This window comes from Bicyclus anynana, chromosome 6 (assembly GCF_947172395.1).
Source record: "Bicyclus anynana chromosome 6, ilBicAnyn1.1, whole genome shotgun sequence".
NCBI lineage: Eukaryota > Metazoa > Arthropoda > Insecta > Lepidoptera > Nymphalidae > Bicyclus > Bicyclus anynana.
The window spans coordinates 12,216,376-12,240,644 of NC_069088.1; the positions used below are offsets into that span (position 1 = coordinate 12,216,376).

Consider the following 24,269-nt stretch of genomic DNA (forward strand, 5'->3'; position numbering starts at 1 on the left):
ACATAAAGGCACAAATAACAAAGATATTAGTAATTTTGTTTGAACGCCTATACAAACCTAACGATCAGCGAGCCAACGACGTCACTAAATCGTGCCATTTTGTATGGAGCGTTTTTCAGGGATCCGCGGCAGCGCCGCAAATCTGACCCTTTAAATCCCTGTAGCTCCGAAAGTAATGATCGCAGATACCCTGTTACTTTTACAAAATTGCTTTGCTATTAGTATACTCTTAATTTATATACAATTTAAAAAACTGTCATCATCCCTATGTCCAACTTTACTTTTTTCCCAGAATAGTCCACAGTTCAATAAAAAAAAAATGGACTTATTACCTAATTTATTTTAAAGGCATTACTAATTGAAGTAAATGACTAATTTTGTATTGAAATTAATTGAAACAATGATTACTTTTAATTATTTTATTCACGTAACAAAGATACAAAAATGTATGTTCCTTATATGTACGAGTAAAAACTTACTAGTTACTCGGGGGGTAAAGGTAAATCGTCGTCGAATTCTTCCAGATGTTTCTTTTTGCTCTCCGAGCGGCCGAGTGACCGCGACTTTGGTTGCATAGCTTCGTAGGCAAATGTTTCTTGAGTAGTTCTAGAAAGAAAATTATAAATCGTAATACAACGTCTAATAATATTATACTCTGTTTTCTAGTACCTACAGTAAAATTACGAATATCATATATCAGCCCAAGATGTGCGCCACGAAATAATTGTCTTTCTCTTAGATATCGCTATCTCCTTCCATAGCGACGAAAGAGCCAGCGATGTGGTGTGGTGTCCAGACTCTCAACCATTATAAAGTATATTTTTTTTTATATTTTTATCGGCATATTAAGAGAAAGGATATCCCCATTCGCCGGACAGTTGGCTTCGCTAGAGACCCTTGAAATTTCAAATTAAATAGTGTTTTTCGAAGGGTTGCTGCGAAGCTAAGTGATGGGCGACTGTGAATATAATTTCTCATATTATGCCGAGGAAAACATGAAAAAAAAAATACACTTTATACTTAGACGGTTGGTCAGGATCCGTAAAACCTGCTACCACACAAAGCTACCAAACTCCATAATTGGCTACCGCACTTACTTATGGTAAGAGCATGAGCTAACCAAACAGCTTTTATAAAATGACGAAGGTCTAGGGTTTACGGGCTCTTAGTATATTACTAATATCAAGTGCGCAATACTTAATCTGAATAAATCATATTTACATACTAGCGGACGCCCGCGACTTCGTCCGCGTGAAAGTCGTTGTAAACTTTCAACTATCCCTACCCTATCCCTACCCTACCCCTACCCTACCCCAGCCCTACCCCTACCCTACACTACCCCTACCCTACTCCTACCCTACCCCTACCCTACTCCTACCCTACCCTACCCCTACCCTACCCCTACCCTACTCATTAAGGCTGCACTTCTTTATTTATTCCCCCCACCGCGAGTCGTGTCGAGCGCGGCAACCGTTACACAAAAATAATCCGTAAAGCATGAATTAATATTCACGCGCGATGGCTTAGCGTATTTCATGTAAAACTTTGGTGTTTCATTACCGATTTTTATGATTCTTTTTTTATTGAATAGGTAATAATATTAACTTTCTTATTAGTGATGAGTGATGAGTGTTATAAACATAAGAGTAGACAAATATAATTAGAAAGCTCCGAACTGCTAAGCTATCGGGAGTTACACGTGTTATTGTGAGTCAACCATAAAAGATAGACATATATATGCAGTTGTGTTTTTATAGATAATTTTAAGGAGAACATTTCCGTCATACATGATTTCTATGTAGCTTTAACCATTAAGGCTGTACACGCGACGGAAGCTTAAAAAATTGAGTAACTTCTCCCGTTTTCTCAACATTTCTCTTCACTGCTCTGCTCCTATTGATCGTAGCGTAATGAAAAGTATACTATAACCTGCCCAGGAGCATGTTGAATAATTGTACCAAGTTTCGTTAAAATCCGTCCAGTAGTTTTTGTTTCTATAAAGAACATACAGACAGACAGACAGACAGACAGACAGACAGACAGACAGACAGACAGACAGACAGACAAAAATTTTACTGATTGCATTTTTGGTATCAGTATCGATCACTAATCACCCCCTGATAGTTATTTTGGAAATATATTTCATGTACAGAATTGACCTCTCTACAGATTTATTATAAGTATAGATTAGAACCTCACGACTCGGAAATTGGAATTAACAAGTGAATGAAAACTGTTTAATATTTATGTGGACTGTATGACGTTGTTTTACCCTGAAAATTATGATTAGGATATTGCATTATGTTTTGAAGTCAGGTTTTTAGAATTTTTAAGCGACTTCCAAAGTCGTTTGTGAACCGTCGTTCGTGAACCGATTTTGAAAATCCTTTTTTGTTTGGAAGGGTTTACTTACTTTCCGGGTGGTCCCAATTTTTTTTCATGTCAGGATCTGATGATGGCATCCTGGAGAAATCGAGGGGAACTTTGGAAAATCGTAGAGACGACTAGTGCGTTTGTTAATTTTATATTAGTTATATAAACCAATACAATTTCATGAAGGTCTGGAGTCAGTCTAATGATGGAGTCCGGAACTCGTCAACGATTTACAGCAGTTACCTCTTGTATGGGCTTAATTAATTTGCGTTGATGAGAACTTTCCACCTAGATGGGTTGCGACTGCATTAGGGGTCTGCTGATGAAGATGAAGGACAGTTAAGGAAACTCCACGACGGTTCACAGTAGCTACCTTTTGTTTGGACTTGATAAATTTGTATTGATGAGAACTTTCTACCTATACGGGTTGTAACTGCATTATTGGTCTGCTGATGAAGATTAAGGACAGTTAAGGAAACTCCTCTGCGGTTCACAGTAGCTACCTTGTGTTTGGACTTGATGAATTTGTATTGATGAGAACTTTCTGCCTATACGGGTTGTAACTGCATTGTTGGTCTGGTGATGAAGACGAAGGACAGTTAAGGGAACTCCTCGACGGTTCACAGTAGCTACCTTGTGTTTGGGCTTGATAAATTTGTATTGACGAGAACTCTAATCGTAACTACCCACTAATTTACATTTTATCTTTAAGATGACGTAGGTAACCCATAGGCATATATATATTCAGTTTATTTTGGATAAGATTCAACTGCAACTGGATTATACCTACTGCCAACTAAGTACTTTCTCTAATAGAACAATACAATACAACACTCTTTTCGACTCCGCTTCGTAAAGCCTATCATCTGAATGAACATGTGAATTTTAATTGTGATATAATTTTTGTCTCATCACGTTTTCTTTTGTACACAATAACGTAGTCTGCATAGATAATTAAAATACTTTATGTAACACAATCATCATAGATACTCATTTTTTTGTTTACAGTTGAAATTACCCAAAATGATAATGTACTTAAGAAAAAAATCACGTATAAAACTTATCAGTTAAAACTGGAGTTCGCTGATAACATTTTACTTGCCCTCTGATAACTTTTAAATAGAACTCGACAAATAAACCGTTTATAATTTTTATACAAACGGCTTGGTTCAGGCTATATACTTATATAGTTGCTGACAATGTTATCTGTCACCAAAACGACACTGTACGTCATAACAGCAAAAAAAACATTCAACAAAGTTTGATAATTCAAATGGTGGTATATTTTGGATAAATACAAATACGACGAGTCCCGTTGATTTTAAGGAATATATTTCTTTCTACTCATTCTATCATCTGCATGATTTAAACTTCATACTTAAGTACTTAAATAATATAATTTATTATTTATTAGTGGAGTCATGACGCACGTTGTCGATGAAAGTGTTGATTTTTTAATTAATTGATGCATGCATAATGTATATACCGTCCCGTAATTAATGGATAAAACGCAAATGGTAGATGCACCACCTAATTATCTAAAATTAATTTGAATAGATTTCCAAAAATCCCTATGGTTACCAAGATATTTTTTTTTTCGGATTTTTCGATTGTTTCTATCTTGAATCAGTTTTTGTTATTTGAATTGAAGAATTTGTTTTAATTAAATCAATTAAGGCTGCCACTCCAACGAAGCGGAGCCAGGCAGCGGAGTCAAGACAAAGAGAAATATTAATCAATAGGATTGCACAAAATCAGGACAGGGACTTGCGATCTAGTTTAAAAACGTGCGGGGCAGCGGAGCGGGAAGTCTTCGGGAAACTTCGCTCCGCAGCCTCGCTCCGCTCCAGTGGACAGACACAGCACGCAACTCCGCTCCGCATTAGTTCGTTTCTCCGCTACACTCCCTCGCTCCGTTCTGGTGGATAGGCAGCCTAAAACGTGTGTGCAAACTCACGTGCGCGCTCGTGTCGCAGACCCGGATGAGCCAGTTGCGCTGTCGCCTCGGGATAAACCTGAAATTTATTTATTTATATTTTTGGTAAGTTATAACATCACGTAATTGTCTCGAATTACTTTAGATTTCAATATATTAATTGAAAAAACTGGCGACCGACGAATGGCGGTATATCCATTCCCACAGGCTAGATTACGAAATGCCTCAGGCCGGTGTCGGGCAGCAGCGACACCGGCGCGAGTAATCTAGCACTGCGCTGACCAACCCGCATGCCCAGCGTGGTCAGTACTGGGCAAAACTTTGTATGGACGGCAAAAACAAAACACAGCCCCTAGTCCCCGGCAGCCCCGCTATTCCTGGCTCTGGCAGCGGTTATGGTAACGGCGGGGCAAGGGGTGTTAAGAATCTCCGGCAGAGATTCCGCTGCCAACCCCGACGACTAGACCTGGCAACATACAACGCACGCACTTTGAGGTCCGACGAAAAGGTCATCGAGCTGGAAAAAGTTATGAGCAAGTTGCACTGGGATATCATAGGATTGTCTAAAGTCCGAAGAGAGGGGGAGGGCTCGATAATCCGGCAACATGCTCTACTACCGGGAGGGCGACCAACAGTCCCAGGGTGGTGTCGGATTTATCGTTCACAAGTCCCTCGTGAACAATGTTGTAAAAGTCGAGAGTGTGTCGAGCAGGGTAGCGTTCCTGGTCCTCCGAATTACCAAACGGTATTCGTTGAAGGTTATACAGGTTTACGCACCGACCTCGACACATCCCGACGAGGAGGTAGAGGTATTGTATGAGGATATTTCTAAAGCCATACATGCCTCAAACTCTTATTACAATGTTGTGATGGGGGATTTTAACGCAAAGCTGGGCGAACGTAGCGGTTCAGAGTTGAAAGTGGGACGATTTGGATATGGGCAACGGAACGATAGGGGCCAAATGTTGGCTGACTTCATGGAGAAGGAGGGCCTCTTTATGATGAACTCCTTCTTCAAGAAGCCACCACACAGGAAATGGACCTGGATGAGCCCCGATGGTTCCACGAAAAACGAGATCGACTTCATCTTGTCTACCAGACGGCAAATATTCAACGATGTTTCTGTGATCCATAGGGTGAAAACCGGTAGCGATCACCGAATGGTTAGAGGCACGTTGAATATCAACATTCAGCTGGAACGGTATCGACTGGTGAAGTCTACGCTCCGACCTACTCGTGCCCATATTCAAAACCCCGAGTCCTTTCAACTAGAACTGCAGAACCGCTTTGATTGCCTAGCAAATTGCGAAACTGTGGACGATCTGAACAACAGGTTCGTGGAAACTGTCCATTCCGTTGGGTCTAAGTTCTATAAGACCCACCGTGCGAAAAGAACCAAAAAGTTCTCGGACCAAACACTTAAACTCATGGAAGAGAGGCAAGAAATGAGATTACAGTCTTCAGCAGATGCGTCAAAATACCGACAAATCAGTAGACAGATCTCTAAGTCGCAAACCAGCGACTTGCGAAATTTCAATACCGAGCGTATTAAAAATGCGATTGAAAATAATCGAGGCTCGAAAGTTTTCGCCAGAGATCTGTCTATTGGACAGAGGCAGCTGACGCGTTTGAAGACCGAACACGGTAATCTAATTTCTTCCAAGCCCGAGTTATTAAGTGAGGTCGAGAAGTTCTATGGACAGCTATACACGACTACTCAGCAGCCTGTTGCCAATTTGGCTAAAGACCCCAGAGCCAAGTTGACCCGACACTATACCGAAGATATCCCGGACGTCAGCCTATACGAGATTAGTGTGGCTCTCAAACACCTGAAGAACAATAAGGCGCCAGGTGAGGACGGAATCACAGCAGAACTCCTGAAAGCGGGTGGAAAACCGATACTTAAAGTCCTTCAGCGATTGTTCAATTCCGTCATTCACGAGGGCACGACGCCTGAGGCGTGGCATAGGAGCGTGGTGGTTCTGTTCTTCAAAAAAGGTGACAACACCTTGCTGAAGAATTACAGACCCATCTCGCTGCTAAGCCATGTTTACAAATTGTTCTCGAGAGTCATTACGAATCGTCTCGCTAATAGGTTTGACGACTTCCAGCCTCCCGAACAAGCCGGTTTCCGAAAAGGCTTTAGTACCATAGACCACATCCATACGCTGCGGCAGGTTATACAGAAGACTCACGAGTATAACCAGCCACTTTGCTTAGCGTTTGTGGACTATGAGAAAGCCTTCGATTCGGTGGAAACCTGGGCTGTGCTAAGGTCTTTGCAGAGATGCCGAATTGATTACAGGTATATCCAAGCGTTGAAGTGCTTGTACGAAAACGCCACTATGTCAGTCCGTATTCAGGATCAGACTACGAGGCCAATCCAGTTGCAGCGAGGAGTGCGTCAGGGAGATGTGATCTGTCCGAAGCTATTTACCGCCGCACTGGAAGACGTCTTTAAGCTTCTGGACTGGAGCGGACTTGGCATGAACATCAATGGCGAGTACATCACTCAACTGCGGTTCGCGGATGATGTAGTCATCATGGCACAGACTCTGGATGACCTTAGTACCATGCTCAATGACCTCAGCAGCGTTTCTCAACAGGTGGGCCTGAAAATGAACATGGGCAAAACAAAAATAATGTGTAATGCTCATGTATCGCTCCACCCAGTTATAGTTGAGAACGCTGCACTCGAAATTGTTGACGAATACATATACCTAGGACATATGATCCAGTTAGGTAGGTCCAATTTCGAGAAAGAGGTGAACCGTCGAATCCAACTCGGCTGGGCTGCATTCGGGAAGCTTCGCGACATCTTTTCGTCCGAAATTCCTCAGTGCCTGAAGACAAAAGTCTTCGAACAGTGCGTGTTGCCAGTGATGACCAATGGTTCCGAGACTTGGTCGCTAACTATGGGCCTCATAAGAAGGCTTAGAGTCACACAGCGGGCGATGGAACGAGCTATGTTAGGAGTATCTCTGCGTGATCGAATCAGAAATGAGGAGATCCGCAGAAGAACCAAAGTCACCGACATAGCTCAACGAGTTGCGAAGCTGAAGTGGCAATGGGCGGGGCACATAGTTAGAAGAGCCGATGGACGTTGGGGTCCCAAAGTGCTGGAATGGCGACCCCGCACTAGTAAGCGCAGTGTTGGCCGACCCCCCCACCAGGTGGACTGACGACATCAAGCGAGTCGCAGGGATTCGCTGGATGCAGGCGGCTCAGTATCGTGATGTTTGGAAGTCCCTACAAAAGGCCTATGTCCTGCAGTGGACGTCCATCGGCTGATATGATGATGATGATGATGAATTGAAAAAAGTCTCTTTTAGTTGGTAAACTTTTAACCAAATAAACCATTATAAAGAAAATATTTTTTTTTCCAAGTCGCGTCCACAATAATTATTATTATTACTAAGAGTTGGAGTGTCATTCTAATTATATAGATAATATGGGCCAATAGAGAGAGAGAGTGAGAGAGAATTATTATGTTTTTTTCCCTTGACTACAATCTCACCTGATGGTAAGTGATGCAATCTAAGATGGAAGCGGGCTAACTTGTTAGAAGGGGGAAGAAAATCCACACCCATTTCGGTTTCTACACGACAACGTACCGGAACGCTAATTGCTTGGCAGTCTTTTCGGTAGGGTGGAAACTAGCCACGGCCGAAGCCTCCCACCGGCCAGACCTGGATCAATTAAGAAAACCTGAAGCGGTACAGCCGGGGATCGAATCTAGGACCTCCGTCTTGAAAATTCACCGCATATGACACTGCGCCACAGAGGCTGTCAAAATCCTAATTTTGATGTCTGGGCGACTTAATAAAGTTCCCTGCGTACAATATAAAAGTGTTTCTAAACTAGATAGAATGACTGTACTAGAAGGCAGTGGAACTTTTTATAACAGTCACTTGTTATTGTGAATATGAATAATTTATAACATCCACCATTAGCGAGTATAAGTAAGCGCTGACCCAACGTTATCAGTTATTGTTTTTCACCAGCAAGACAACAAGTTATATTAATATGAGATCCAGTTCAATCCGGTGACGTTTATCTGAGGTCTTTGTGCCACATCGTCGGCAGCACAGCGCTTGAATTGTTAGCCCACATGTCGGGTAGTATTATGCTGAAAATTCTTACATCTATCCACCCTACCTACCCTAGGATATATGTGTTATAACAAATAGTAGTCTGAGACGGATATGACGTCGCTCGATCTCCTGTTGGCACGTGCCGAGGCTAGGTGGCGCGACTTCTTTCCGTAAAGAGTAGGGATTTAGAGAGGGGCAGCGATCAGTTGGCGGGAACGACTTGCGATTTAAGGCGCTCGTCTTACGGTCGGCTTCAGTGTGCTCGTGGCGTTCGAGCCGTCCACATTTTCTTGTTGTGTGGTTCTTTATGGGTTGCTTGGGATAGGCGGGGGGAGTGACTTGATTGGAAAAGGGGAGTGTTGGTTAACTGTCAAAGACGTCTTTAACCCTACACACAACAGTAGGTAATTTTAATAAATAACACTATCCAATGCTTCCTTATGACCTTTTTTTAGTTTTTAGAAGATTATAGAAACCGACAAAAATAAAAGCTATATAAATGATACCGACCACTTATATAAAAATCTTTAGTACAAATTGCTGTAAAACTAAACAAATTATTTCTCAAATTGAACTTTGAGAACCCATGATATCGTTATCTGTTGTATGAGCCTCATTATCTATTACAAAATGCGGTATTAAACCCAACATATTGCTTCGAGTTGGCAAGTACAGACGCTGATATTAAGTGTGGATAACAAAAGGAGAAATTAATAGGCTAACTTATTAGGTGGAGGGTGAAAATCCACACCCCTTTCGGTTTTTACACATCGTATCGGAATGATAATCGCTTAGCGGTGCGTCTTTGCCGGTAGGGTGGTAACTAGCAACGGCCGAAGCCTCCCACCAGCCAAACGTACTCCACCTTACCACGTATGCGATTCGACGGGATAGAGAACCAGTGGCGCACTGGAACTATGTAGTGAATTGATAAATAATACGAACAAATCCACAGAATACCAGAAATAACGAGATGGGTTATCTCACATCTGTGTGCCACTTTTAGAGTCATTTCTGGTTACACACACATATAAAAAGTTCCCTGACATCAACAGTGGCCATACTGATAATCATATTGTAAAATGGAGTTAAAATTAATAAAGAATGCGATAAACAAAAAAGTAAGGTGTAATAAAAATTAATCTAAGTAAAAAATGTTAGTTAGGTAGGTAGGGTAGATCGGTTGCGGTAATATGTAGTTAATATGTAGTTGAAAGGAGTTTGAATTTTATCCTACTTCTAACAAGTTAACCCGCTTCCATCTTTGATTGCATCATCACATATCATCAGGTGAGATTGTAGTCAAGGTAGAGTCACTTGTAGAGAATATGAAAAAAAATCTATGAAAACAAAAAATATTCACGGGAACTTAGTGTTTAACTAAGAGAGATAGAACTCATAATACCTTGGATTTGTTGTACAGGCGATTGGCTCGCTCCCGAAGATCCGCTGCCTGCTGACGTCATACTCACTGTGGATAAAATTTATACCAAATATGTAAAAACAAACCATTTAATCGGCCGAGCCGGCCGAGCCCTTTCGGAGAATTGTAACCACGAACACCGTGACACGAGATTTTTATTTTTTTACTAGATTTATTTGAAAAAAGATTAAAAATAGGTATTCGATCTACTCGCTAATTTTTATTCGAATTAACCAAAGGAAGTCTTTCATTTCAAAGCACTTTTTTAAGCATATTTTTCAATTTATGCACCAATTACATTCATTCTAGGGTCTAATTACAAATTATTTATTATTTGGAACTCCCGATCCTATGTATGTGTCTTGTTACCTTTGGTAGTAGCATGGGCTGACAACATTTTAGCTATGAAATGGTAAAGGTCACATAAGCTCTTGTTCTGCTAGCTATAAGTATATTATCGGAGTATGAATATTTAGGTGAGCAAAAACAGCATCCAAATTCTGAGAACGTTTTGTGTCATGTAATTGACGTCATCAACATAAATTATCCGTATCTGGGTTCAAAGTTGGCGATAATGTTTTCACTTTTGATACCATTGTACCATTTAAACAAAAACAAAAGGTTTCGTGTGAGAAAACTGCTCGTTCTCCAACACGCGATATAGTCCGCTGCATGAATGACGATACATTAATAAACAACAAGTAGGTACCCGTGTTTTGTTTTATTCTCAACATGGCAACGATTATACGCTGACGTAAACTCCTCTCACTTAACTAAAACATAACATCTCATAATCATTGAAAATCATATTATAATATTATTAGCGAGAATGCTAGTTTGATTTGTTGCCTATTTCTGCAGGCGTTCAGGATTTCCGAGTTCATCCCTACTGATAAAGAGGTACTGCCAAGCGATTTAGCGTTCCGGTATGTTGCCGGAAAAATCGTCAGAGGTATGGGTAGAATAAACTAGTAAGTCTTCCAAGTATGTCCCCATCTTGAACATCATGTATGGGGATGACATTCGTTATCGAAAGGTCTCGTGATCAACCGGATTTATGTATGTTATTCCCATACATTATTAAATTTTTCGAAGTGTTCGTTTATAGAAAGAGAATTGATGGGTAACTTGGCTAAAAGCCCAGGCATTCTGAGCTCTCGAGTCTTGAGTTCTGTGGAACGTTTCTCTTTATACCACCGCGCAGATAGCAGGCGGTCAGACTACGTGTACGGTGCTGAAGTTACATACATAACAGAGAACGCGGAACGTAGAACATAGAACTATTTTTGCGCAGGCTATAAGGTTTTTTTTTTATTCTTTACAAGTAAGGCTTTGATTAGAATCTCACCTAATGGTAAGTGATGGTGCAATCTAAGATGGAAGCGGGCTAACTTGTTAGGAGGAAAATGAAAATACACACCGGTTTCTACACGATATCGTACTGGAACGCTAAATGGCTTGGCGGTACATTTTTGTCGGTAGCGATAGGTTGATATCTAGCCACGGCCGAAGTCTCCCGCCAGCCAGAACTTGAACTTTTTTGGCACAATATCGAGATACCGATACGGAATATATTTTTATATATAAAATATAAAAAAATATAATACAAAAACCTAAGATTTACCTGTTTCTTAATCCACTAGATATACTGACCTCTTTCTTGTTGTTTGAGGCGAGCTTGCGCCCTCTGCAGCTCGCGACTCCAAGCGCTTGTCTCTGACAGTCCCTGATCACCACACAACTTCACGATCAGCTTTAAACCTGTCTCAAAATAAATATATTCATTTATTTCAAACTCGTTTATGTCAAGTAGGTAAATAGGCTATTTATAAGCATTTCTGAAACGTCATGTTTCCACCGGTTCAGTTTATTTATAACAATTAGGTATTGTCTTTTGGACTAATTTTGTGCTTACTCCTAACACAATGTGTAGAATAAAGGGGACTAGCTATTTGTATTATTGAAAAATGTAGCTATAAAAATAGGACTTACATTGAACATTATCAGGAAATCTTGAGTTGAGTTTCTTATAAAGGGATAATGCTTCCTGGTAACGGCCACTGGCGCGAAGACAACCTCCTATAAGGAGTCCCCATTCTGGCTAAACAAAAAATCAAGAAATCGTGACCTAACATATTCGTAACATATGTATGCGACAAAAAACTATTTAAGGTATTTGGTATCACCCACTTTCCAAGTACAAAATTATTTTATTTTTCTTACTTATTGCAGTTTAATGTATAACGGTATCATTTACAGGATGTCACAAAACTAAGTGCTCTTCAACAGAGAATATTCATTCTGAGATAATAATCACAAAAAAATCATGACAAAGTTACGTTTTATACTTATAGGATTGAAAGCCTTGATTTTTGTTACCCGTGACTCTCAAAGCAACCATGCTTCAAAGTTGTTTGTTATACTTAGGTAGCTTTGGGTGACATACTTTTGTCTTTTATAATAACGATGTACCTACTAATCACAGTTCCCAGGTTCAAAGGGCCGTTTTAATACGTTACTCAACTTAGGATCACGTACATGAGTGCTGTGTTGATTTCCTCACCAAATAAACATTTTAATAAAAGGCCTCAATAGCTAACCAAGGTAAATCAGCCTGACTCACTACCGACCCACATTAACACAATCTTTTCCGACGTTGGAGTATGACAGGAATATTGGTCATATTTAAAAGATATTTCTTTACAAGAAAAAAAAAATTGTTCTGGAGTAGCATGAACTTCAAGTTGGATATTGAGTAAAGTATATTGATACGAGCCTTAGACTATAGGGCTTACGTTATTGGGCTGCAGTCTGGCTGCTCGCCGGTAGTACTGCAACGCTTGTTCGGGCGGCGCCTCGCTCGCCAGCCACCGCAGCGCTGTGACGTCACAAGGCCACACAGCTTCCACCTGCGTACATTATGATTATAGTATGCACCGAACTTCGAGTACGCTTTGAACACGAGACGTATGGATCTACAGTGTACAAAAAGCGGGGCGCTTGTCGCTTGTCTCATGGAGAAAGTAATATTAGTCTTCTGCAAGAGGTATAGAGAAACAATTGTTTTTTTTCATAAAACCTCTTGGATTTTTATTTAATTTGGTATTATTATGTGAAAGGTCATTTTGAATCAGAGGAAACGGTTCGGTAGAATCGTGGCCAGTTTGGAACTCGTCGCTTAAGGCCTAACCACTATCACTATCACTAGTGGAATCACTAGTGGAAAAGAAGCCCTCACCAAAAGTATGGTGATACTCGTATATAATATATATTGTAAAAATAGTAGTCTGAGACTGATATGGTGGTGCGACTTGTTTTCGTAAAGAGTGGGGCGTTAGAGAGGGGTACCGATCGGTTGGCGGGAACGACTTGCGATATAAGTCGCTCGTCGTACGATCGGCTTCAGTGTGCTCGTGGCGTTCGAGCTGTCCACATTTCTTGTTGTGTGGTTCTTTATGGGTTGCTTGGGGGAAAAGGAGAGTGTTTGTTAACAGTTAAAGGGCCATTTAACCCTACACACAACGTTCACAAGTGCGTGACTTCACTCAAGGTCATTCTCTGCCATTCTAGAGTCTTATTTTGGTTACAGTTGATTGGTTATTTAAGTAGTCCTGACAAATGTTGTGAATCATAGCCTTTGTTCGACGATGGTTTTCTTTTTGTTTGTAAACCACTAGGTACTGAGTTTGCTAAAAATATGGTATATTGATATAATGTATATTGATAAAAGTATAATGTATATGGTATATTGATATTCACATCTTGGTAGTGATGTTTGGCGCTCTGCGTGTCGCCCACCTCGCTGTGCAGCTGCGCCAGCGCGCACGTCACGCCGGCGTCCCACGTGCCTATCATGCTGTACCTGCAACATTTTACATTATCTATACTAGTCGATACTAATCTATACTAATATATAAAGCTGAAAAGTTTGTTTGTTGGTTTACTTGAACGCTCTAATCTCAGGAACTACTGGTCTGATTTGAAAAATTATTTCAGTGTTAGATAGCCTATTTATCTAGAAAGGCTATCCACGTATTCCTACGGGAACGGTGACCACGCGGTGGGTAGAGGTGACAATAATTATACTATCAGATGTTAGTATTCTTATATTGTACAAACATCTCGAGCAGGTCCCGGGACTTGTAACCTTGGGTGTAGGTTTAAAGGTACTTACCAGAATGCATTAACACTTTATTTATGTTATCCAGTGCAATACACTACAAAACATTATCGCAAAATATCACTAACACAACGAGCAGCGTGACGGCGTGCACGCTGTTAAACAAAGAATTGAAGTCACCAAAACACCCTCTTATGTATTCTATTACTGTCATAATAACTTTGTACAAATACCTCCTTTTTATAATAATACTAGCTGACACCGCGATTTCGTCCAGGTAAAATTCAGTTTTCCACAGACCTCGCAGGATCCACGGGATTCGGAATAAAAAGTATCTACCAGTGAAGGACCCATTAAAATCGGTTCAGCCGTTCCAGAGATTATCTCGAACAAACAGACCAAACAAACAAACAAAAATTTAAATAAACCAATTCGTTTATGCAACCACACGACTGAAGTAAAACTTCTTTAAAAAATAAAATAAAATGAAAGATACCGACGAACTAAGAAACTTCCCCTTTTTTGAAGTCGGTCTCGGCCTGCTCATCGGACAATGATAGTGAGGGAAAAGAGAGTGCACCTGTGCTTGCGCACACACTTGTGCACTATAACACGTCCTGTGTACATGATTAATCTCACCAAGAGATTGGCCGCCGTGGTCGGAAAAATAAAAAACAATTCGTCAGGAGCATAATATTATTAATTAAGGTCCGTTTATATTTACAGACACAGTGCGTCACAGACAAGTAGCTTATCAGACACACACATACACCGTATATTTACACTGCCTAGCAGGTAGCTATAGACACTTAAAGTCCTTTTCATGACAGAAGTCCCCCAGACGCGGCGCTAATGTCTTAATGGTGCTCATTGTCAACTGGTAATGGCAGTCTTATTGTCATTTCTGTAAGGCGCTATCAATTTTAGTTCAGGTTTCATGAAAAGGACTCTACAGACATGAACCGCACAGATAAAATATTCTTTTCGCGAATACTGACCGGGCACGACCCGTGTCTGTCAATGTCTGCGCAGCCGCACTATATACGTTAATATTATTTAGTCTGCCACGGCACATGTCTGGACGCTAAATGACTGTAGATATAAACGGACCTTTATCCATGCGTACCAATGTTCAGCAGCGGAGGCAGCGTTGTCGTCACTACGTGCGCGGATGGTGCGTGCGAGGCCGGCCGCCGCCAGCGCACGCAGCGTGTTTCCCGCGCCCGCCGCGCTGCGGATGCGTTGCCAGCGGGCCTCCGCCCCGATGTCTTCACCCGACATTTCGAGAGCTAGAGCTGCAATAATGCAATAATGTATAATGCATGGCCCCTTTCATGGACCTCTAAGCACATGCAATGCAAGTGCTCCATGCAAGAGGCCAGTGGACGTCTATCGGCTGATAAGGTAAGGTAATGTATAATAACAAAAATAACACAACTCAAACAAAAATAGTTCGTAATTTTTATGTACCACTCCACTCAGTAATCAGGTATACCAGAGTTCGAGACCAATCCGCGGCATACACCACCAATTTTCTAGTTGTGTGCATTTTAAGAAATTAAATATCTCGTGTCTCAAACAGTGAAGGAAAAACATCGTGAGGAAACCAGCATCCCTGAAAATTTTCTTAATTCTTATTTTTTTAATTCTCTACGTGTGCGAAGTCTGCTAAGCCAATTCTAAGAGGAGACTCGTGTTCAACATTTAAGTCGATTATGGGTTGTTAATGAATGAATGATGAGTCTGTACGTACCTACTTGACACGCGAAAGTGTAGCCGAACAACATTCACAGAATAGAAAAGCGTTCAAAAATTATTTTTAAAAATAAAGGTTAAATAGCTGCCCTTGGGTATATGCAATGAAATCAAACCGTTTTCATTTACTTATTACTAGCAGAATAGAAAATAAATAATCAGTTTTAGTCTCATCTGTAGAGTGTTTCAATTTTGAACGACGCGACAAATCAATATGTACGAGTAAATTACCAGAATCATGCATGACAATCAGATCAGTGGGGTCGAGATGCGTAGCTTCAGCGAGTCGGCCCGCCACGCTGACAGCTACGGGTGTGGTGGGCAGCGGCGAGGGCGTTGTGCCGGGCGAGGCGGGCTGCTTGGACGCTGCTAGCTCGGCAAGAGCTCCGCACACGCGCGCCGCGCAGCCGTACGGGTCGTCGCGAGACGCAGCTTCGCTCAGCGAGCGGGCTTCCGAGTATTTGCCTAGCTAATATTCACATTTATATTTAAATCATGCGATATCACTATACTGAAACCAAATTCGATGTGGAATGTTTATCAACAAACAAATTATAAAGGAGGGTATAAGTAGGTAAATTATTTTACACCTAATAAAAATTTTGATTAACTTGTTCTTTAATTAATGATAATCTGATTAATAAGTAGAGAACAATCAGAAATAGTTAATACATTTATGTTTTGAATTACATTTCATGAATGTATGACATACGTTTTCAACTTTCATTATTAATTTGTTTGTTGATAAATATTCCACATGGAGTTCGGCTTTAGTATACGTTGTCTATGTCGCTGGGACGCGTACTAAGTGGTTTGATTTCTTTTTCTTTTCACCTTTTCAAGTCAAGAATTAATGAATATGCACTTCATTTTCTAAGTGAGCGCGTTTCACCATATCTCACAACAATTGATATGACGTTTTCTCATTAGATACTTTAAGTTTTATATTCTCAACACAAGTTTCATTTTGACGACAACAACAAATTATTTGCTACATTATTGATTGAAGCATTATAGTTTAATAATACTTCAATGAATAACTTTTATTATATTAATTCATATTGATATTATTTTAATTAATTTTACCGCGTATGCTACAAAAGCGGCATCAGCGTTGGCTTCCGCGCGTAAGACTCGATCATTAGGATGCGCCCTGGCGACCGCTTTCAGCCGCTGCAGCGCTCGAGCCCCGGCCGCCATGGGTCCCGCACTGGAGTTCAGGCCGGCCCCTGCAGCGCCCCGCAGCGCTGCCAAAGCGCTACCAAGCTCCAACCGCGCGCCCGCGCCTCCGCCCGAGTACCCGCGAAGAGCTTCCACGCACCACGAGGTACCACTGTTTTTATTACTTATTTTATTTATACATATTATGTCGGCGCGACTGAGTCATTCGGTCGAAGCTACGATGTTTTCCGTGAGTTAGGTGGGGAGTAGTGGGAGACCGCTGGGGCGGCCTAGCTCAATCTTGTCGTGACGTTCGATCCGTCTACACCTTTTGTTGGATCCTTCATGGATTATTTTGGGATAGGCAAAGAGAATGACTTGAGTGGAGAAGTAAACTGTTAACTAGATTTACCCTACATACAACCGTCGCAAGTTCGGGACTTCACTCAAGGCTATTCTCTGCCACTAGAGGGTTTATTGGTAACATTCTTAGTGGGAATTGTTCCCATTCAATAAGCGTGTTTTGCTCTGCTTCTGATGTCAACCCGGTTTTTCCGACATACAGGGTTAATTTTCATAGACTTTCATTATTTTGAATTTTAAATTTAAAAAGCAAAATAAAAATACAATTTGAAAATTATTGCATAAATCATGGTAGTTTTTAAGTTACAAGGATTTGAAAAATTCCCAATGAAATCCTAATTCTTAAAAACTCAAGGGCACTGTACATTGTAGGTAGAGTACTAGTAGGTAAGATATGAGTCTAATATGCTGTAGGCACTTACCTAAAAATCAAGTTCAATGCTCTCTCGCCGCCCGGTGCGGTTCTCGTGTCTAGCGACACGGCACGACTAACCTAGTGTCTAGCGATCACTCATCAATTATTAAAAACTAACTAAGAAGATGGGTAAAGTACGTAATGTCTTTTATTATTAGATATTTTTAAAAAGTTATGATAACAATTTAACACGAAAAACACAATTACTTAGATGATAAATAATTGCAGGCAGGTTAATCATTAATATTGTCTAAGTACCTATTTAGTTGCTCAAAATGTAGGCCATTTCGTTGAACACACAAACGGGCACGTTTGCCTAAATTGTTTTTTATTAAATTAAGTGTTTCTGTGTCACTTTTAATATCATTAAAGGCTGCACTTATTTTGTCACGCAGATTATCAACACTTTGTGCCTCTTCCACATAGACACGTCTCTTAATTTCACCCCACAAGTAAAAATCAAGTGGGGTTAAGTCTGGAGACCTAGCTGGCCACGGTACCGGGCCTCCGCGTCCAATCCATTGGTTACCGTACTTATTGTTCAAGAAATTGCGCACATCACTTGCGTAATGAGGCGGAGCACCATCGTGTTGATAGTAATAGTTGCGTATTAGGTTTAGTGCCACATCATCTAACATCTCCTCTATGACTCCACTAAGCATATCCAGGTAGGTTGCGCCCGTTAATCTACCTTCAATAAAAATAGGACCCACGATGACATTGCCAATTATACCGGCCCATACATTTATACTGAATCGTTCTTGATGGTAACTACTTTTAATGACGTGTGGATTACTCAAGGCCCAAAAATGTTCATTTTTACTATTGTAAATTCCTACGCGCGTAAACAATGCTTCGTCAGTCCATAAAATATTAACATTTTCATTTGCAAGTAACCACTCACAAAAACGTACACGAGCAGGGCCATCGTTGTCGTGTAAAGATTGTACGCGTTGGTAATGGTAAGGATGGAGTCCCGTTGTGTTCAGTAACTTCCACACGTAATATTGGCTCACACTAAAACGTCGAGCTGCATCGTTCGTGCTAGCGCAGGGTTTACGTTCGAAGAACTGTAAAATTTCAGTTTCCAGTTGAAGTGTAATTTGCCTGTGGCCGCCTCTACCACTAGCATGTCTAGGTGTGGTAAACTGCCCGTAATCTAACAGTCTTTGCGTTGCCGCTAAAATTGTGGCTCTAGATGGCAGCCTGGGGTTTAAGCCTTGTCTCTGCAGCCGAGGTATGCTTTCAGTCCGATATAACACTTGCGCGCGAACTAAGCTTTCACCACTTAAATTGTAACAGCGCACCATTTCATAAAATTCTCGATTTGAGTACACTGATCGAGACATAACGGTTACGGGTCACTTAATTAAAAACTTAAAACTTTGCAAGCACGCGCAGTAATTAGGTCAAGGACACGAACGTAACTGACTGATTCAATTCAATAATTTAAAACAAAAGCCGCCCTCTCCCCTTCTCCCGTACCGTGCGCCCGCGGTGCGGTGCGTTTGTTGTCGGCAAGACGAAAAGGTTGGAGCGATAAGATTGTTTACACGTGGGACCTACACCTACCTACTTGTTTTGACTAGAGACAGTTACCTACTTACCAGCCGCTTCCTTGCGATAGTTAGGTATCTTTACGCGGCTGGATTTTGCAGTGATACACTATGTCCATACATTGTGTATTTTCATGGAAAAATTATTTAAAAAAATGTCAAAATTAAGGAGGGTTTTTGAAATCATAGATCGATAGTATTATCGATTCTAAGTTATTTCTGAAATTATTGCCAATTTACGAAAATTAACCCTGTATATGAGTTGACTTTATTTGTTATATAAAAAGCAAAATTAAAATATGTATTCGAAAAAACCCACGAAGATTAAAACGTAATTAAAAAGCTTATAATCATTTAAAAATGTTTTTAAATGATTATAAGCTTTTTCAGAATCAAAATCAAAAATCATTTATTTCAAGTAGGCTCAGTTTACACGCACCTTTGACACGTTGACTAAGTATTTCTAAAGATTATACCACCGGTTCGGAAGGCAGATTATTAATTCGTATATTTTTAGTTATTTTATATTTAAATTTTTACACCATTACTAATATTACCCCGAGTCATCCTCGCGGTGCGTGCGCGCCTGCGGGCGCATGAGTGCGGCGGCGGCGAGCGCCAGGCAGCGCTCGGCGAGCGCAGCGGCGGCGCGCGACCAACGCGACAGCTTGTCGCCGCGCACCACGTCGCGTACCACGCACTCGTACGCGTCGTTCTCCTGTAACGACACACCACACGCGTCGTTAGTAGCTACTAGCCACGGACTTTCTAGGTAGTATATATGTTAGTAGCTACTTACAACGTTAGCTTTACATTTAGCGTTATCTCAGCAGAAACGCATTATTAACACCAAAGTCTCTTATAATATTATAGATCATATCGCTAACATTATTAATTGAAAACAAGACTGAGGTGATTAGAAAAACACGAGCGTGCTTTAGACCACACGACTGAAGTAAAACTGTAATGAAAAACAAAGCCCCATCTATGAGCCTCAGGCAGGTGCTTGAAATTTACGGGTAAAGGGATGGTTTCAATGTTTTCTAAAAACGCCATGTACTGTTTAAAGTTTAAAATAACAAAGACTGTTTCACTATGCCTGTAGATGGCAGCACGCAACCTAATAACATACAACCGAGTACAGTTTTCGTATCGCATTCACCAACTTACACCCCAAGTCAAGCGTGCATAAAGGAGTTTTACTTCAAAAAGTGTAACTTACATCATCAATAGCAATATCGTGGTGATATGTGGGTGGTTCCACATCGAGCATGGCGTGAAACGCCGCTTTGCCGCCCTCTGCGTCGTCAAGGGCTACTGAACACAGCACCAAGTGTAAACCTAGCAGAAAAACAACATTTCCTTTATAAAGAACAAATTTTTAAGAACACACAACGGACAAATAAATCACTTTAAAATATTTCAAGACCCTACTGATCTGCGAAGACTGGCAAAGTAATTTAAAATCAATTGAATATCTAATGTAAGTGATATTTTAATGCTCGGTGATCGACTTTGGTGTATTATGATTTACCTACAGGAGTTTTCTAGAAAGCATCGAAGATCATCGGCAAAGTTTGCCAGGATGCGCCTTTTTAAAAAGCACTTTGCGAAGTCACTAGTGGAATAAGCAAATCCTGGTAGATTTTGCGGTACAACTAATAAGCTAACAACGTCCGTCACATACAATATCGTACCTATCTATGGAATTTATTTTTCAGTCAGCGCTGGCAAATAGAACTGTTCTAGATATTATTTTTTTCTCCCGATAGCAAGTATGCGCAGACCATTAGTCTCAAGTTGGTTCCATTGCGCAGTTCACATTTTTTGAAAAATAATATTACAAATTAGCCTATAGTAGTAGGTTACCTAATAAAGAGAAATATTGGTACCTGTTTGAAAGTCCCCTTGCTCGTGCATAATATGTTGAAAATTTGTGACAGCATCGCGGAATTTGCCCATACGCACTAGCAACAGACCGATATTGTGCATCACTTTCATCCTTAAGTCTTTTTCGGCTGTCGGCGTTTGGTCTAACGCCATTCTATATAGTTTCAGAGCCTTTGGATGTTCACCCATTTTGAAGTAAATATTTCCCATGTTTACCTACAAATATATGAAAATATTTAGAGCATGCACTATTGATGTGATGTAAAATAACAGTAAAGAACGTTTAATTGACAAACATAAATCTTCGCTCATACCTTCAGTCTGTTGGCATGCGGGAATAGTTTATTCCTCGTAAGAAGTTGATATGTATTGAGTGCTTCAGTATACATCTCGTTCAGTGCGTATTGGTCAGCCAAATTACAGAGCACCTGTTAGTTAGAACATTTACTTAGAACGCTTTTTATATAATAAAAAATAATAATTTCAGATTTTATTTTTTTTATTATTAACTATAAACTATAAACACGTCTGTATCTAAGGTAAGTAGCAAGCAGAACCCACGTCGAATGTCGAAATCGATGTAGCCTTTTGGGGTCAAAAATTAAATAAACTATAAGTACAGTACATACATACAAGATATGTGCGAAAAACGTGTCCATTTCAAGCATTAGTTGTTGGATAAAAATACTAATCATTCTTACTCACAGCAAAAGTTAGATCTAAGTTATGAGAGTCCCCTAAATTAGATTGCTCCTGCATTCGAATCAACTGTCTTTCCAACGATGATGCTTCTTGAGCTTTCGCTAGTGCCTGCAAAAAATAATATGTGGTATAGTAAAAATTGAGTTTATTGGTAAAACACCAAATAAGGGAAATTTTCTTGCCTGACTCAGATTTTGTTCTCGCTTGCTATCATTCTCTTCTTCTGAGTTAGTTCGCGCGCTCAACATGCACGACTCTTCTACTAAGGTCATTATTTTGGATTCTATTTGTTTTACTTTGTCTTCAACACTGAAAAAATTATACGTAACAATTTATAATTATCACCTAAACATTTTTTAAGAAGCATACTTTTATTAAGCCAATCATTTAACCAGATCGTTATTTATACCATCATATTATTATCTCCATATACTTTAAATACAAGGCGGGCGATGGAAAGAGCTATGTTAGGAGTGTCTCTGCGTGATCGAATCAGAAATGAGGATCGAAGCAGAAGAACCAAAGTCACCGACATAGCTTAACGAGTTGTGAAGCTGAAGTGGCAATGGGCGGGGCACATAGTTCGAAGAGCCGATGGACGTTGGGGTCCCAAAGTGCTGGAATGGCGACCCCACACTAGTAAGCGCAGTGTTGGCCGACCCCCCACCAGGTGGACTGACGACATCAAGCGAGTCGCAGGGATTCGCTGGATGCAGGTGGGTCAGTATCGTGATGTTTGGAAGTCCCTACAAAAGGCCTATATCCTGCAGTGGACGTCCATCGGCTGAGACGATGATGATGATTATACTTTAAACAGGGATATACCTGGGTTACCATGTGCCAACATTGTATTGGACGGCGGGACTTCCCCTTTATAGACTCCACATATTTGAAGTTATCTCTTACTTTTTTTTATTCAATGATAAGTCAGCCCTTGACTGCGATCTCACCTGACGCAGATGCAGTCTAAGATGGAAGCGAGCTTAGGCAGGTACGTGGAGGAGGTACAAGTTTGTTCTACCCATACCTCTTAGTTCTAACGGTTACTGCGGGGCATCGTACCGGAACGCTAATTCGCTTACAGCTACACAAACCTATCCTCTTTCTTCTCCTCCCTGCTGGGCGTGTCTCTCGTGGAGGTGTAGCCCGCAGCGCGCACGGCGGTGACGGGACGCGCGCCCGCCGTGCCAGCACGCGACGGCCCGCCGCGCACACTCACCGTGCCCAGCCGATACATCTAACACATTTGTAACCGACTTCATAAAAGGAGGAGGTTCTCAATTCGGTCGGTATTTTTTTTTTTTATGTATGTACACCGATTACTCAAAGACACCTGGACCGATTTCAAAAATTCTTTTTTTGTTTGAAAAGGTATAGTCCCCATTTTGACTTGAACAGGTAGTAATTTGAGCTTATTGACATTTTTAACCGCCTTAAAATAAAGGAGTCGAAATCTTTCATTTTGTTTTTTTTGACTGCAGTTAGTTCCGTATCATTGAGGCCAGGGTTCGAGTCGTCGCTATGCAATATTGAGTTTTTTCTTTTATGTAATAAATTGTAACCGTTGCGATGTTAGTGGGTTCACACCTCACGTCGCGTCGGTGAGTAAAGTTAAGCCGTCGGTCCCGGTTATTACTATCAACTTGTAAGTGATAGGTCACACATTCAAAATCACCCTATAGCTTAGCAAGTTCGTTGATGACACACATGATATGCGGGGGTGACGGGGTGGAAGGACTGCGCGGATGTGAAGTCGTACGCGCGGGGCAGAGGGAAGAACTGTGCGGGTATGAAGTCGTGCGCGCAGGGCATCGCTACCCCACTCCCGGCCCGCGTGGATCATCGTAACAAATCGTTACGAACGAATTTGTCAAGCTATAACCCTGAAACTTGCATCACTATAATCAAGGCATTCAATATTAAATTAGGTACTTATTTTTAAAGCACACTTGCTTGGTAACTGGCGACGGCTGATTTCTGCAATTTGTTTACCTACCAAGTCTCTATACTGGGCCTAGCCATGTCGCACGTCGAATCTATTTCTACAAACGCTATCGCTTCGAAAACTAACAAAATGTATGGAAATAGAAAAAAACTAAAGAGAATCTAATCTCATACAAAGCTTTTGCCATCGGGAGCGTTACGAACGAATTAGCTAATCTATACTGACCCCAGTGCCCATCCGGCTGGGCACTTGTCTGCCAATCCCCGCCGTGCGCAGGGTCGGCTGGAAGGCGTGGTCATCTCGCAGGCTCCTGGTGTCCAGAGCTGGGGACACGTCGTTGAAGCCGGTGTACAACTCGTCCTCATCGTCGATCACCGTCGCAGTTCGCGGCGGCTTCTCTGCACCATATCTGGACATACTGTACCTAGATCCTAACATTTTAGTAACTGTATCACGATAGTTTCTTTGATGTAATTGCTGAATATCAATCGTCTGGGAAAATAGCGTGTATGAAATCTTAAATTTCACTTTGTTGT

At 41.0% G+C, this 24,269-nt stretch overlaps 1 protein-coding gene across 1 annotated transcript; it reads right to left on the reverse strand.

Annotated features, from left to right (window-relative positions):
• Window positions 1-389: 389 nt before the first annotated feature.
• LOC112055127 (intraflagellar transport protein 88 homolog) lies at window positions 390-24,269 on the reverse strand. Its single transcript, XM_052881998.1, has 18 exons — window positions 23,959-24,269; window positions 22,883-23,025; window positions 21,971-22,097; window positions 21,792-21,896; window positions 21,401-21,514; window positions 21,089-21,302; window positions 20,419-20,537; window positions 19,754-19,914; window positions 16,788-17,034; window positions 15,933-16,170; window positions 15,073-15,241; window positions 13,586-13,688; window positions 12,622-12,735; window positions 11,819-11,927; window positions 11,480-11,587; window positions 9,809-9,874; window positions 4,331-4,388; window positions 390-606 (listed from the first exon to the last, which is right to left on the reverse strand). Exons 1-18 carry the CDS (start codon window positions 24,169-24,171, stop codon window positions 483-485), a joined length of 2,532 nt encoding a protein of 843 aa, XP_052737958.1. The 5' UTR covers window positions 24,172-24,269; the 3' UTR covers window positions 390-482.